Source organism: Stegodyphus dumicola, chromosome 3, assembly GCF_044657685.1.
Source record: "Stegodyphus dumicola isolate Sdum_Otavi_A_Nest chromosome 3, ASM4465768v1".
Classification (NCBI taxonomy): Eukaryota; Metazoa; Arthropoda; class Arachnida; order Araneae; family Eresidae; genus Stegodyphus; species Stegodyphus dumicola.
The window spans coordinates 106,156,733-106,173,802 of record NC_140770.1 but is presented as its reverse complement, the minus strand read 5'-3'; the positions used below and the strand labels follow the sequence as shown (position 1 = coordinate 106,173,802).

The 17,070-nt window shown below is 31.4% G+C and overlaps 1 protein-coding gene across 2 annotated transcripts in view; it reads right to left on the bottom strand.

Moving 5' to 3' along the window:
• LOC118189223 (glucocorticoid-induced transcript 1 protein-like) overlaps window positions 1-17,070 on the bottom strand; it is a 275,707-nt gene that overhangs the window by 39,862 nt on the left and 218,775 nt on the right. For both annotated transcript variants that reach the window (XM_035359794.2, XM_035359796.2), the window contains exons 3-4: window positions 8,883-8,966; window positions 4,341-4,679 (exon numbers count right to left, since the gene is read on the bottom strand). In XM_035359794.2, the coding sequence (XP_035215685.2) occupies window positions 4,341-4,679; window positions 8,883-8,966 (423 nt within the window). The remainder of the gene's footprint in view (window positions 1-4,340; window positions 4,680-8,882; window positions 8,967-17,070) is intronic.

The window sequence follows — 17,070 nt, the reverse complement described above, 5'->3', positions numbered from 1 at the left end:
AAAACTGTGTATTTTATTTGTAATAATCTCAAAAAATGCTTTTCTCCAAGGCTGCAAACTTTATCAGAATCTAAATGCCATCAAGTGTCTCATAGTATTAAGAATATGCTTTCCAGGCATTTAAAGTTTGCTCCTCCAAATCGAGTCTTAATCAAAAATTAAACTGCTTAAAAGCAGTCTATTAACAAAGGTTTTCCACCTAGCATTATTGACTAAGTGGTTAAAAAATTCTATTCCCAACCCATCAAAAAACACTCTCTTGTATAACAAATTATAAGGATGCTATTGTCATTTCTTTCTTTCGATTTGATGAGCTATAAAACTGTGTGTACGTTATAGAAATTCAACTTTTGTGTCATTTTTTCTTGTCAGTAAAATTTGCAGTTCCATATTTAGAGATACCATTCCAGATATATACTCCTGGGGTATATACAGGATTTCTTGCCTTAATTTACATTGGTCAAACTAAAAGAGCCTTAAAATGTTTTGTGAATCTAAGTCAGGGGGAAAAAAAAAGGTACACATAATATCTTCTGTTGCCCAACATTGTTGGTCAGAAAATCAAATTTTCCACTTTCCTGCAACCAGAATTTTTCTAAAATAATTTTTCATCCATCAACTAGATTTTCTAAAGGCATTTCATATTCATAAAACCTTTTAGCTCTAGTTAATGATCAATTCCAAGCTGTCTTTACCCTCAGCTTTCAAAGAAATTATTTCACATTTGCTTTCATTTTCCTCAACAGATGTCATCAGTAGCTCAATTTTCTTTCTTATGACCTTATCTTAACACTCGCTTCTCTTTTGTAATTTGCACTTTTGCAGCTAAAGAAGAAAGTTCTATTCATTTAGAAGTCAAACAACAAAAATCAGCCTTATATTTTCAAATTTTCACAGGATTAGTTTCGATGGTTTTACCGAACCATCATCCTCAGCTGCAAAAGCGCAAATGAATGAGATAAGATATAGTGATTAGATGAGAAAAGATAAAAAAAGAATGAACAAGAATCAAGCTACTGAGGGCAAAGATGGATTGGAATTAGGGTCGTTAACTAGAACAGAAAGATTTTTTTGAATGTGAAATGCCTCTAGAAAATCCAGTTCTCCAATGGAAGATGTTTTCTGAATAATTTTGGATGCAAAAAAAATTGAAAGTGTGATTTTTGGACCAACAATGGTGGGCAACCGAAGACTTCTATGTTTCCTTTTTTCTAACATATACCTCATGTTCCTTAAAGCAAAATTTTAAGGCTCTTTTAGTTTGACCAATGTAAATTAAACCACATTGGCAAGGAATCCTGTAAATACCCCAGGAATTCAAATCTGGAATGGAGTCCTTGAGTATGGAACCCAGAATTTTATTGATGGGAGAATAAACAACCCGAAAGTTAAATTTCTGTAAAATAAGTGCAACTTTATCGCTAACTGATGGAAAGAAGGAAATGACAACAGAATTTTTATAATCTCCTAAAAGTGTGCCTTTTGATGTGTTGAGATGAGAATTTTTTAACTGCTTTACTAATAATGGTGGGTGAAAAGCCCTTGTCAAGAGCTACTGCTTTTAAATAATTTAGTTCTTAATCAAGAGATAGTTTGGAGGAGCAAACTTTAAGAGCATTGAAAAAACATAGAAATAAAATGAAGCTAACTTTTGTTTAATCAGATGACGTGATTTGAAATGTGGTGGAAGGCACATCGATAAAGGTTTACGGTAAACCGTAGTACTGAAGTTAGATGTGTTATGTGTGACCAAAATGTCGACAAACGGAAGAGAATTGCAAGTCTCAAGTTCAAAGGTGAATTGTTTGATTTCTAAATTAGTACTTGTTCAGCGTGTAATTGTATCATAATTAAAAAGGTTCTATATTTAAACCTTCAAAATCAGTCCTCCAATATTATGCTGATTCTTATTCCTTTAACTCTTCTAATAAGTGAAAAAACAATTACATCTATTGGTGTTTCAGCTTGAAATTACAAAATCTAAGATGTTAACAGAAACTTAACATAAACTCACTTGCAATTCAAGAACACAACAGTAATTTATGATATATTTCTGTTTATAAAACAAAAATATTTTAAATTTTTTCTAAAGCAAAAAATGCTGGATGGCTTAGGTGTGGATCTGATAATCTGACAAAAATGTCAGTTCTTTTCCATTAACCGGGCACAAGCAATAAATTGTCAAACCTAGCAGATTTTATTTTTTTAGTTTATATTTCTTAAGTTTATGGAAAAAATTAATTTTAAATATATGAGTAATTATTTGCAATCTTGGCTTATATTGAGAAATATATACAAAGCAGATATTGAATTAAAAATTAAGATTCTGGTCCTATGCTAATATGCCTTCTACAGTAACTAAAAATGAAATCTAACAGTCAACTGTAACTCCAACAGGTACAATCAGAATAGTCTTGGCTTAAGTTGCCAGTTCTGTCTCACTTAACTTAGATTCTCATTCATTAATTTGCATTTCTAGTAAAGATGATGGAAAGCTTAAGTACAAGAAAAGATTTAACAAAAGAGAATAATGTATTAGTTAAAATAAACTTTATAATTTTGTAAGTCCTGGTATACTATATTCCTACAAATGTACTGCCTGCCTATTCATAAAATGATGGAGCCAGGCATAGACTCGCAGTGCTTCTGAAGGTGCATTTTTGCTGCTGTTTGCTAAGCTGCTTTACAAGTTTCAATAAAAAGCTTTAAATGACTTATATGGATATTCTGATGGCCATAATATGAAGGTAAAATTAACTTTTCAACTCTGAATCATTATACTTCTATGCTTAAAAAACACATCTAATTTTACATATTATTTTAACTCTAATTTCTGATCACATCGTCTATACACAGACTTTTTTTTATTTTTTTGTGTTCGAAGAGTGATTTACTCCCTATTTTCTACAGTATGGAATAGCTATGAAACATAGCTCATTTTTTTACCTTGACTTCCTTCTAAACAATTTTCATAGTTATCCAGTCATATAAGCCTCACTTATGAATCCAAAAATTTACTTTTGCTCTTACATTTCTAATTCCATGTTAAAAAATGTGATCATGAATAGAATATGAAGCATTAGCATAACCAGAGAGTACAATGAAAACTTTCTTGTCTCATTCTAAAACTCGCTTTTCACACATTAACATGAAGCAAGATATACATATAAAATCCACTGCTGTATAAAATAACAAGTGAAACAATAACTTTACATACTTTACTGATTCAACCCCCCCCCAAGTGGAAAATGAACATAAGGCAATCACTACATGAGCAAATGCCTTATTTATGTGCCATCTTATTAAAATTCAAACCTAAAATATGTGCAAAGAAATAAAAAGTAACACCCCCCCCCAAAAAAAAAGAAAAATTGCAAATTTCACGCAGATCAAAATGGTTATTAACATGATATATTTCCACAAAGATTTGACACTATTTGAACTGACAATTAACACATCCCAGCAGATAATCAATTTATAGACCTAATTCTATAGAATTACAAATTTCATGAAGATCAAAATGGTCATTAACATGATATATTTGCATACAGCCGCTCATACGGTATAGTGGTTAGAGAAGCCAACTGCAATATAGAAAGACCCAGGTTCGAATCCCAGAGAAGACATGGACATAAAGTTTCTGGCCCCTCATAGGAAGTAATGGTGGCTGCTTATTAGCTGCTTCCACACTAAAATGGCCACAACTTCTGGCCTCAGGAGTGGCCAATGCTGAAAAAAGGCAAGTGCCTACCATTCAAGCATAATAAAAAATAAAAATAAAAAAAAAAAAAAAAAAAAAAAAAAAAAAAATTTCCATGCAGATCTGACAATCTTTTTGTTGGCAATTACACATCACAGCAGGTCAATGTTTACAGACTTAATTCTACAGAATATGTTGTGGCTAAATATCCCTACTACGATCACATTATGAACTACAGCTAAACTGTCACTGATTACATGAAGTAGCATTGTATATAAGAGTGAGATTTAGTTGACTCACACTAATTCAGCAGAACAAATTCTTAAAATAATTTTTGTTCAGCTATCCAGTAATTAAACCAAATGTCAATACTCATTTTAGTATTCCTTAGTATCTCATTTTACCTCTTATTTTGGAACCAATCTCATTCTTAAAAGATTTGAATCTATTACTGACTGTATAATAAAAACAACACATGTAATGTAAAGGAAAATAATAAAGTAACAAAATTAAAGGATCTAAGAAATTGGTTTTTCATGCCTAATTGTAAACATATATAATAACTATTAATAAATCATTTTTAAAATATTATATCAACATATTAATAAAAGATTTTCAAATTAGCTAATAATATATTTACCTGATTTAGGCCCTCAACACTGCTTCTCATTCTCGGAATCAATGGCTTTGGAATGTCGGGGATTGGAATAGGAAGAGCACGTGAGGAGTTAGAGGCAGAGGCAAAAGAGGAGTAGGTGGCACTGGCATTATTACCATTACTCGCAGCATGTAGCATTCCATGCGAAACTTGGTGGTGGGGAGAGATGGACGGCAGAATGGGAGATGTGGTACCCCCTCCACAGGCGGACGATGATATGGCAAAGTGGTCCCCATGAATGGGACTCTGCCTCTGGTGGGAGCTGGAGGGCCCCGTCAGACGACTGTTGTGATTGGTCCTTTGCAGACGCTGACGAATAAACTATGAAGGAGGAAAATCAACAAAATTTCACTTATAATATATATGAGCACAATAAGGTTACAATGAATATTTCATATATTTAAAGGGGGAAAATTATGTTTGTAAACTTGGTACTTTTTGATTATCTATGCTATCCTCCCAAAAAATTGAAACAGCCACTTTCAGTATGGAGGCACACTGAGAATTTCGTAAAACAGTAATCAATAAAATTAAAAAAGCAAGGAACATCTGCAGTAAAAGACTTACCTCTTTCAAGAAATCTTCATGTATGATTTTCCATGCTGTTTTCCTCATGCAAACAGTGCCTTGTTTGCAGATTCATCAGGTTTATTGATGCAGGTGATGTAAAAAATGCATAATGCCCTCACTACAATTTGAACTTCAGAGCTCCTGATTACACATCAGTTGTGCTAGCCAGTAACACCACAAAGGCACACTCAAAGGAAGGAGAAAACACCTTATGCCCTTCCTTTTAAAAGGGTAATTGGGGATGATGGGACCAAGTCACCAAATCCTGACCATCTAGCACCAATTAATTCAAATGCCACTTTTAAAGTTATTACATTTATTGATGCAGAAAATGTGAAAAATGTACAATGCCCTTGATAGGATTTGAACTCTGGACCTCCTAGTTACATATCAGATCTGCTAGTCAGTTACACCATGAAGGCAAGCAGAAAGGTGGGCGAAAATGCCCTATATGTTTACACTTAAAAAAAGGTCAGAGAATTAAACAAATTTAGTATCACACACAAACTTGTCATTGTGGTCGCTGTTCTTCTTTTCGTGCACAAAGCAATCTCTTTTTTTCTTAAAAAATATCACAGCATTGCAGAAATTTAGCATTTTGCATTCTAACATTTAATTTGCATATTTTTCATGCTGTATTTGCTGAATATTGCTGAAGAACTTCAAAACTCTTTTTCATCAGTTAGCAATGTTACAAGGGAAAAAAAATTACTCAAGGCAGAAAGTAATATTACTCAGAAAAATGATTACTGATTTTAGAAAGCAGAAATTCATGTAACAGAGACACACATCTACTGCATGTGTTCACATATCATTGTCCATGATGTCTATTTTAGTGACACTGATTGCCACAAAACTATTTTTGTGACATATGCACTGCCTCGTAAAAACTTTTGGGGGATGAGATAATCAGAAAGAACTGTATTCTAAAGAAAGAGTAAAAACACTATTTTTAAGCAACAGAACTTTTTTTTTTTTTCCCAGATTTTTGAATAGCTTGAAATTATCATAGAGGCTGTTGCATATAAAACATACAAACTTAATAACTGAACTGAATTAGAAATTAAAAGTTAAGATGGAAACCAGATATTTAGCAGTTCCCCCCATCTACACTACACCGGTGTTTTGAAAACATATATACTACTCATCTTATGATCTTAACTATGAATAGAAATATCTGATGTGGGCACTGCATGACTTCTTCGTACAGCCTATTAAATTATACACTTTTTTTTTTTTTTTTTTAAACTTCACTTAAAACTATTTCTTCGAATTTCATGAGAAATTTCTCATTTTGCAGTAAGACAAAAATACATAAAAATGTAGAATCTCTTCATTAAAATTTGTAAAATACAGAAAAACCTAAAACACCAAATACAGTTAAAAACAATTAAAAAACAATTTTGACAATTAAATTAAAAGTTTCTATGCAAAAACATGCAATTCAGTCAATGGGTAAGATCAAATTTGTGATGCACGAAACTGAAAGTTAACTTTTGATCCCACTGGCTAAAAAGACACTGAAATTGAAGCCCAAACTGACTTAATTCCCTATTCTACTAAGAGTTTCAAATGTAAACAAATGGCAGCCTCATAATGATAAGCACCATTTAAACTTTTAAATTCTTGATAATTCTACAATTATTGGATGCAGATTAAATAAAGGCATAAAAATCTTAAACTAAAACAAAAGAACACATAATTCAACCACTTTTAAAGCAGGCAATGCACAATTTACAAGCATATAAGATTAAAGATACTCAGCTGGGTAACAGACTACCAATATATATATATTTGTTTTAATTGATAATAGATTGGTTTGTTCCACTTTAACCAATTAACCAGCAGTCAATGACACATTAAAAACCTAAAATTTTCATGATTACAGTATTTCCTTTACTTTGCATAAAGAAGTAAAAATGTTTCATGTTCTGCTGTTTGAGTAAAAAATCTATACTCATGCAAAAACACTTTAAACTTCAAAACAGGAAAACATTAAGAAAAATTTCCTTTTCATATGTAACAGACATGATAAAGATAATACCCCTCGAAAAGTTACTAACACTTGAAAAAAATGGATTAGAATAAAACAGCACTGTATCATGTTACTCAACAAAATTTTTAAGAATATTTTTGTTAAGATTGATAGCATAATAATAATAATCTAGTTTAAAATACATTTTAGAAACATACCACATACTAAACTGATTATTAAAAAATATAAAAATATTTCATATAAAACTATTGATATTAAATGATGCACATAGATCTCTTCTTAGAGAAGCAAAAGTACTTTTGCTACTTGCAGAAGAGAGACCTATATAAGTAGCCTCTGAAATCAAGCAAGTTTTACATAAAATATTCACCTATAGATACAACACTTTCTTATGGCTTCCCCCCCCCCAATTTTACATTTAAAACTTAGATTACTTATCAAACCACAAAATTCTTCTGATAAAAACATTTACATATCTCCCAACTAATTTGAAATTAAACTATAAAAAAACACAGTTATTTATTTTTGTGTTTCATTAAATTTGGTATGCAAGTTACAATGCACCTTTCCGATTTACTTCTTTTAAACACAAAATATTATCATTGTACTAACTTGCTTGTATAAATTAATGAATGAGATTTTGCACAGAAATGAAAAATCTTGTTCAGTAATTTTATATTTTGAAGTTTATCATTATCTAAAATTAAGTGACTTAATATAACAATTACAAATTATGCAACTTAATATGATAATAGTCTTATACATTTAAGTCTGCTTATTGGCAGGCAACAGGTTGATAGATGATAATATAATTATGTAAAATTAAGAGGGGCTTCATTTTTGTATAGATTTAACATAACACAACCAATTTTGGCAGCGAATGACATAAATTCCTCTTCTTCATAAATGAATAAATTCCCTCTTCCTCAGAGTTTTCAAATTAAGCTTCTTAAAAATTCAAAAAGAATTGCTCTTCTTTATATATATATATATATATATATATATATATATATATTATAACAATAAAATAATTATCATAACTCTTAGTTTTGATGTAGTGATATGTTTTGAACAATGATGTAGATTTCAAAGTTGTAATGTGACTACATAAAGCTATGCATAATTCGCTTACTAAGTCTGAGGCATGAATACAAAATAACAATGTTTAGATAAAAAAATGACTTAAAAGAGTAAAATCACGAAGTTTTTTATATATTTTTTAAATACCAAAATTTTAATTAAAAATGCTATTAATGTATTAACAAATTCATCTTGTAAATTTTGTATCAGTATTACAATTAGAATGCATAATTAATAGTTGTTCTTTAGTTGTGTTAGCTGTAATAGTTGTTTTTTACAATTAGAATGCATTTAAAAAGATTAAAACTGAAAAATTCAAATGGAATTTTATCAGACTTTTTCCTCACACTGTTTCAAACTACGTAAATTCTTATAATAAGGTTTACTGAGAAAAGTTTTGATATTTTTCCCATGTATGTTTGTTACTAATAACATGTGTTAAAATTAAGTTACCTCAGATTTGTTTATTAAGCTATTATATACTGCTTCTTACATTAAAAAGGCTAAAATATAACAAAATATTTATTAAAAATTTGGAAAAAATCATCACCTGCACCCCAAAAAATACCTGACTGAGAATTAGATCAAAAATAAAACTTCTGAGATGTAAATTAAAATAAAATTATAAGCAAATGTCTTTAATGTTAAAAAGACATACCAATTTGTAAATTTAAAAAAAATTGAAAAAGTTTTTAAAAAATTATTATTGTTTTTCATTGTTCTCAGGTTGAAATAACTTGAAATAAATTTTAAAACTTTTAAAAGAATGAAAAACTATATTATCTTCTAACTTAAAAAAACTATCATCAAATGAAAAATTATATTATCATCTAACTAGTCTGGTTCCTTAATTTCAAATGTATTACTCAGACACTTACTTTCATTTCTAACGTTTCTCCAGAGGCAGCAGAACATTTTTTTTGTGATAGTCTCCTATCTGTATCTTCAAATTCTTCTGGAGTCTGACAAAAAAAAAAAAAAAAAAAAAAAAAAATACAAACTTAGATTTCTTGGCACAGCCATCAATAAAACAATAAACTTTTTTTACAAAAAAATTGAGTAGAATAGTAAAATATAAAGCAGTATAAGAGATGTTTTAAAGAAGCATCTAGGATGGATATGGATATGAATTATCAAGTCATATCCATATTCCCTTTTATGCAGGCATCTTTGAAATCCTTTCTCATGGAGGCAAATCACAATTTAGTATATTCTGGGTGAATGAATACGGAATAAGACAAGACAATTCAATGCTCATTCAAATGAACTTTGCAATGAAAATAAAAGTGGTACAAGCTAGTAATACATTTTTTATTGCTATGATAGAATGGATAAATTCAAAGTTGCAAAAAAAAAAAGAATCTCCAATAAAGCAAAGAGCACCTAGTATAAAATTAGAGCAATGCATATCTTCTGATAATAATAATGGCAAAGTAAATATATATATATATATATATAATAATGTAATTATTTTTTTCAGGAGAAATATGATTTAAACAAAACTTCACATTTGGCTTAAAAATGTAATAAACAAATTCCAAATACTTCTGGCTGCAATAAAATGATATAAATGACATAGATAGTAAGAAATTAATCTTTGAATAAGTAAATACTTAAACTATATGAATTAGATAATAGAAAGTAAGCATTAGAGATCAGAAAAGAGAAGAAGGCATAAGCCATTCCTTTAGAAGAAAAAACAACATTTTATAACAGGGTTCATACACATTTCTGCACACGGAAATTAAGTACTTTTAAGGACCATTAATGAAAAAATTAAGGACCTATAAGCAAATGGGAATTGAATAAGTTAAATTAAAAATATTATCTATGCCTGAATTTCATTTTTACAATACCATCCTAAAGATAAAATAGATTCCTAAGTAGTATGCATTATTACTAAACATGAATTAACATAATTATTAATAAGTTTGAGAATAAAAAAAAACTTCATGCAATTTATCAAGTAGCATTAAATATTTTACACTTATAATATTTGGACATATTAGAAAGCAGATAAGTGACATTTATGTTTTACTAACAGCTTTATGTTTTACTAACAGCAGGGATTGGAAGCAGAAATTAGAAAGGTACTAGGCAGCAGAATTTAGGATCCACAGAGACTGCATCAGGTGGGAAAATGCCTAATGCCAGCTCTGTCTATGATGTATTAAGACATATTAGATGAACCTTTTAAATTGTAAGTTTTCAATTTCTTTATTAATAAAAAAAATCCCTTTGTATAATTCCTGCCCATGTTATAAGATTAGAAGCCTTTTGGATATTTCCATGCTTGTGTCTAGTGAAAAGTAGAGAAAATAAAGAGAGGATAAAAAGATTCTAATATCAGAAGTAAAACATTTAAATTTTATGTTTTCATTGTTCTTCTAGACGTTCTCCAAAAAGTAATAAATTCCTCGCAAACTTTCTGTAAAATACATCCGTTACGTGTTGATACCATGGAGACATTTTTCATTTTGTCACATATTTCTCGAGTCGTGTGTCTACAAATCTTGCCTTCAAATCCTTCTAAACTTTCCATGCTGCAATGTCTTAAATACTAAAGAAAAATTATTAGAAATATTATAAATTCTGTAACAGCAAAAAGGCAGAAATATATATTAAAAAAAAAAAAAAAGAAGAAGAAGAAGAAGGAGAGGGAAAATAAAATTAATTTTATAGAGAAAACTGATGCATATTCTCAGAATTTTGAATATTCTGAGACAATTACATGAGAAAAACTGCTGCTATGAAAAAATTAAAAAGAGCACATTTTTAATTAATTACATAGCTAATTTTGCTTTTGTTAAGAGCTGTTTCGCGAATTGTGCTTTATAGCATTATACCTTGCTTATTTTTCAGATTCAAAATATTGTATAAGTTGTCAAAATGAAACTTTATAATATGACAGCGAAAAATTTAAAATGTTTTATTTTAATGTTATTTTTTAAATATATTACCATTATTTTAATGAAATTTATCAATGTTACGATGTTAAAAGAAAATCGTCAAAACATTCTCAGATCTCGGAATTAAAAATTTTCTATAGAAACTGATCTTAACCACTTGCGCTACGACTAAACTTCACAGTTGCAGTGCCGTGCGCTACAATATAACAAGCGGTAGTGTGTCTCCTTTATGCCGTCCCGCGTCTGCGAGTGCAGAGCTGTAACTCGAGAAATAAACACAGAGCTGTAACTCGAGAAATAAACAATCTTGTTGTTAGGCAATGTGTGCACCATGTTATTTTCATTTTTGCGCGCGGTTTGAGACAAAAGTATCCTGACGTGCGTGGCGCGTCTTTTCAGCGCAAGAGGTTAAAATCGCCAAAATGTTGTCAAATTTAGAACCATTTAAAAAAAGAATTCACATTGCCAAAAGTGAAAAGTTGTTTAAGACCTCTTTATTAGAAAAAATGAATTTCGAAATGCTTATGTTTGACAATATTCTCTTAGATGTAGAAGTCGAATTAAATCGTAAATTAGCTAAACTTTCCAAAGAAATTAAATCGGAGCCTTTGGTTTGCACGAATACTGAGAACAATGTTAAATTACCCAAAATTAGTTTGCCAACGTTTTCGGGTAACTTACATGAGTGGCTTTCATTTAAAGATATCTTTTTAGCCAGTGTTGATTCAAATCCTAATTTAACAGATGCAGTCAAATTACAGTACTTAAAATCTGCGCTAAGAGGAGATGCTTATCGTATTGTACAGTCAATATCCATAGTTGACTCTAATTATAAATTAGCCTTTTCATTACTAGAAGAAAGGTTCTCTAATCACCGCAAACAAGTGTATGCTCATCTGAGACGATTTATGAATATGCATACTATGCAAAATGAGTTTGCGTCAGCAATATTAAACTTAATTGACATTACAAATGAATGTGTGAGATCATTAGAAGTTTTAAATCAGAGTGTTAACGGTTTTTCTTCCAATGTGTTTGCATACATTTTAGGGCAAAAATTAGATCCTAACACCAAAATATGGTGGGAAAGAAAATTAGAGAAAGAGAATTTGCCTAATTTAACAGATCTTATAGAATTTCTTAAAGATCATGCAAGAACTCTCAATGCTTCAAATAGTGTGACTAACACAAAAAAGGTTACACATAGAGTTACCGCTGTTGTTTCTAATGCAAATGAAAAACATATGCAGAATTCGTGTAGGTTATGTAATTTGAGCAATCACAAGCTATTTAATTGTCCTAAATTTCAGAAATTAAGTGTAAAAGAAAGGGTAGAATTTGTGAAAAAACAGAATTTATGTTTTTGTTGTTTTAATTTGCACATTGTGAGAGATTGCCGTTCTAATTACTTGTGCAAGAAGTGTAAGAAAAAATATAGCTTTCTCTTGTGTTATCAAAACAAAAATAATTCCATTGGCACCACAATAGAAAGAGCAGACACTTCAGATCAGGAGTTCGGTGATCAAAACAGCAATGCGTTAAATGTACACGCACCTGCATTTCAAGCTAAAACTCAAAACGAAACCTTTACAGCTGCTACGGGTACTAACAGTGGGAAAAACGTGATTTTATCTACTGCCTTTGTATTTATTGAGACTAATGATGGAACGTTAATTAAGGTGAAAGCATTATGTGATAGTGGAAGTGTTTCTTGTTTTTGTACCACTGAATGAGCGGATATACTTAATTTAAAAAGGGAAAAGATAAATATTTCGGTTTGCAGGATATCAGGCATTTCAACTACGATAAAAAGAAAAGCAGCGAACAAACATATAAAAGGAAACTAGAGGTTTTGGTAATTCCAAAAATAGCAGGTTTAACTCCCGCAAAGTTTATCGATGTTAGTAACCTTGTGATTCCTGAGAAGGTGAATTTAGCGGATCCGGAATTTTATAAACCAGGGAAAGTAAACCTGTTGCTCGGTGTGGAAGTTTTTTATGATATGTTATGAGCTGGTAAAATCTATGTTCCTAACACAGGCTTGATATTACAAAATAGTGTGTTTGGATATATAGTTAGTGGAAATGTAAATGATTCACGGAGAAATAATTTATCGTATTGTGGGTTAATAAATGATAATTCAGAGAGTGAATTGAAAATGTTTTTCGAACTAGAATCATTAGGAATTAAAGATGTTCCTTACTGTCATGAGGAAGACAAAGCATTGGAAATATTTAATAAGACAGTTTGTTTTAAAGCTGGTCGCTACGAGGTTACTTTACCTTGGAAAAGGGACTAGAGGGAATTAGCTGATAATTACCAAGTAGCGGAAAATAGGTTAAAAACTCTTGCAAAGCGAATTAATTATGACAAAACACTGTTTTCTACATATAGTGAAATATTAGATGATTATCTCAAGCAAGGTATCATTGAGAGAACGACCAATGGAAATATACCTATCGGTAAACCAATATTTTACCTACCACACCAACCGGTATTTAGAGAAACCAGTGCTTCAACGAAGACTAGAATACTGTTTGATGGCAGCTCACATGAGTTCGGGCAGCTATCACTGAACGATTGTCTATGGACAGGAACAAATTTAAATCCCAATATGTTCCATCTGCTAATTAATTTCCGATTAAATAATGTTGCAATTTCAGCAGATGTAGAAAAAGCATTTTTGCAGATTGCTTTGGCAGAAAAGGATCAAGACGCAGTGCGATTCCTGTTTGTGGAAAACACACAATTAAATGATCTAAAACTAGCGACATATAGATCATATAGATATCAAACGCGTAAATTTTGGAATTAGGTCAAGTTCGTTTTTGTTGGCTGCAACAAATAAAGAACAAATTAGGAAATATCGAGATGAGCAGCCAGATGTATTTGAAATACAGTCAAAAGTCGTTAATTCGGACACCCATAATCCGGACCTCAAAGCTACAAACTTTCTGTGCACGCGTCGCGACCTTTATGCCTGCGAATTTGCGTGTGCGCGTGCGCAAAATACGTTTACGAATGCGCGTTTAATGTATAACGGACGGTATAAGCTAAGCTCTAATTATCTGTTTCAGTTAATGTTGCAGATTGCGTTATTCCTTAATCTTCAAATTGGATCCGGCTTATTATTTTTTGCAGACTGTTAGAGCAATTTTATAAAAGTAAGCTTCAACTTTCGATTATGTCAAATAGAATTTCCAATTTATATTTACTAATATGTAACGGATCTACAAAGCGAAAGTATGTTTCGGAGTCCATTAAACAAAAAGTGGAATTCCTGCAAAAAATGGATAAAGGCATATCCTTTGTTTATCTAAACTTTAACGTTTGTTTATCTAAACTTTGTTAATCTTTAACGGCGTGGCGAACGTGGCGCGCAATGAATTGGAAGTTGATATGTCAGCACTATCCTTATCTTCAGGGCAGATGTTTTTATTTTATTTGGCTTATAATTGCTTACTAAATGTAGTATTTCATTTCGATATACTCCGTCTTTTATATGATTTAAATGAAATGCCTCGTCATTATAATTCGCTTTTGATAGCGAAGAAAGTAACAGAGGTTAAAAAATTTCGATTGACAAATTAGTCAGTATTCTCGACACAGCAATTATAGGACTTGAACAGCGGAACTTTGTAACTGAACAAGAAATTATGTATGTTTATAGAATTAGAGAGAATATATTATCACATAAAAAACGAAGCAACTTAAACAACTTGCATTGAAAGAAATGTTTAATAAAATAAACAAATAAATATTAAGCATTTTTTTTTTTTTGTAAATTTTGATACACTTTAGATCATAAATGTTCTTTATTTCGTAAATTACGGTTTCATGTTTTTAATTTTATAATTTCTTCATGCCATTTTACCAGATTTAAACTGATGATCTATAATCCGGAAAAATCGATAATCTGGAATTGCCGAAGTCCCGACGAGTCCGAATTAACGACTTTTGACTGTATTGAATTCTTGTGTTTATGTTGATGATTTTATTACTGGACAGGACAGCATAGATGAGGCTCTAAGCTTATTGCGAAAACCTAAACAAATTATGAGTGCAGCAAATATGAACTTGCGTAAATGGGTATCCAATGATCCTGAGCTGATGAGAAAATGGGAAAAAGAAGATTTTGAGATCCATCCATATAAAATCAATGACTCAAACGAGACACTTACGATCTTGGGAATATTTGGGATACTAATGAAGACAGTCTGAGTATAGACACAGGCAGTTTGATGGAATTCCTTAAGAATAAGCGTAATGCGAAATGGTTCATCTTGAAAACTACCGGGAAAATTTTTGATCCCTTTGGGTTAATAACTCCATTTAGTGTCAGACTTAAATTCTTGCTACAAGAACTTTGGGTTCGAAAATTGACATGGGATGATGAACTACCTACGGATATCTGTCAAGAGTGAGCAAAGTGGTGCTGTGAGTGTCATCATCTAAGTGAAATTGCAGTTCCAAGATTCATTTTGAATCCCGAAGCCGATTCCATAGAGATCCATTGCTTTTCAGATGCCAATCAGAGGGCGTACGGTACTGTTGTCTACGTAAAACTGAGTAAGCAAGAAGAAATTTCTGTGAGTTTCGTCGTATCAAAATGTCGGGTTGCACCTGTGAAAAGAATTACGTTACCTCGTCTTGAATTACTTAGTGCATTACTAGCTGCGCGTTTATGTTCTGGAGTGAAAAAATTGCTCGATCAAAAGAAATCTTCGAGAATATTTTATTGGACTGATGCCAAAATAGTGCTATGCTGGATTAAAGGTACCAGTACCAAATGGAAATCTTTCATCGCCAACAGAGTTAACGAGATTAGGAAGTTAACACAGCCGACAGAGTGGTTCTATTGTTCAACAAAAGAGAACCCAGCAGATGTTATGACGCGTGATGTTCAAATTGACTTTCTTGTGAACTGTTCCAAATGGTGGTCATGCTGTTACTTTTTAACACGCTGAGAGATTCCTCGTCAGGACTTATCATTTGAAGTAGTTGAAGAAGTGTGTCCAAATGAACTTAAAAAGGACAATGAACTGCATAACGATTCTAACTTAGTTTTAATTGCATGTAATGAAGCAAACCTCTTTAATGATATTCTTAATTTGTCTTCTAATTATACTAAACTTATTCGTATTTTAAGTTTCATTTTCAGGTTTATCCATAATCTTAAGAACCCTCAGGCAAGGAGGTACGGAGTACTTACTTTAGAAGAGATAAAGGATGCTGAGGTGTATATTTTATTAGAGGCCCAAAAAAGTGAGTTTCGTGAGGAAATGAATCAATTGAAAAGAGGTAAGTGTGTAAACCTCAAAAGTAAATTAGCATCACTGAATGTGTTTCTTGATAACATGGGGCTAATTAGAATGGGCGGACGATTGTCCTATTCGGACCTACCCGCTAATAGTAAACACCCTATAGTTTTACCTAGTAAACATCGTTTAACTACTATTATTTTAAAGCATTTTCATTTGAAGTACTTTCATTTAGGATCACAATCACTGTTACATCAAGTAAGAGAAAGGTTCTGGCCACTCAATGGCAGAAATAATTGTAGAAAGATCATCTACAGATGTGTGACATGTTTTAAGAACAAACCCATCACAGTTCAACAAATAATGGCCGAGTTGCCCAAAGAGCGTGTCACACCATCATACCCATTTAACATAACTGGTGTTGATTTCTGCAGCCCATTTGCAATAAAGTTTAAGAATCAACGTAAGGGAGTATTGAACTCAAGACCTCTTACTCCAATTTCAGCTGATTACAATAATTTTGAAACTTTGACCCCAGGTCACTTTTTGGTTGGTAAAAATTGAGCGTCCAGATGAGAATTTAGCGAGTTTTTATACCACTGAAGGTATAGAGTGGAAATTTATTCCTCCAAAGTCGCCAAATTTCGGCGGAATTTGGGAGGCAGGGGTTAAATCATTTAACAGTCATTTGAAGAGAGTTATTGGTAATTAGTGTTTAACTTTAGAAGAATTTTTAACTGTTTTAGCTGAAATTGAAGGAGTATTGAACTCAAGACCTCTTACTCCAATTTCAGCTGATTACAATAATTTTGAAACTTTGACCCCAGGTCACTTTTTGGTTGGTAGACCTATCACAACTCTAGCTGAGCCAGATTTATCCAACATAAATGAGAACA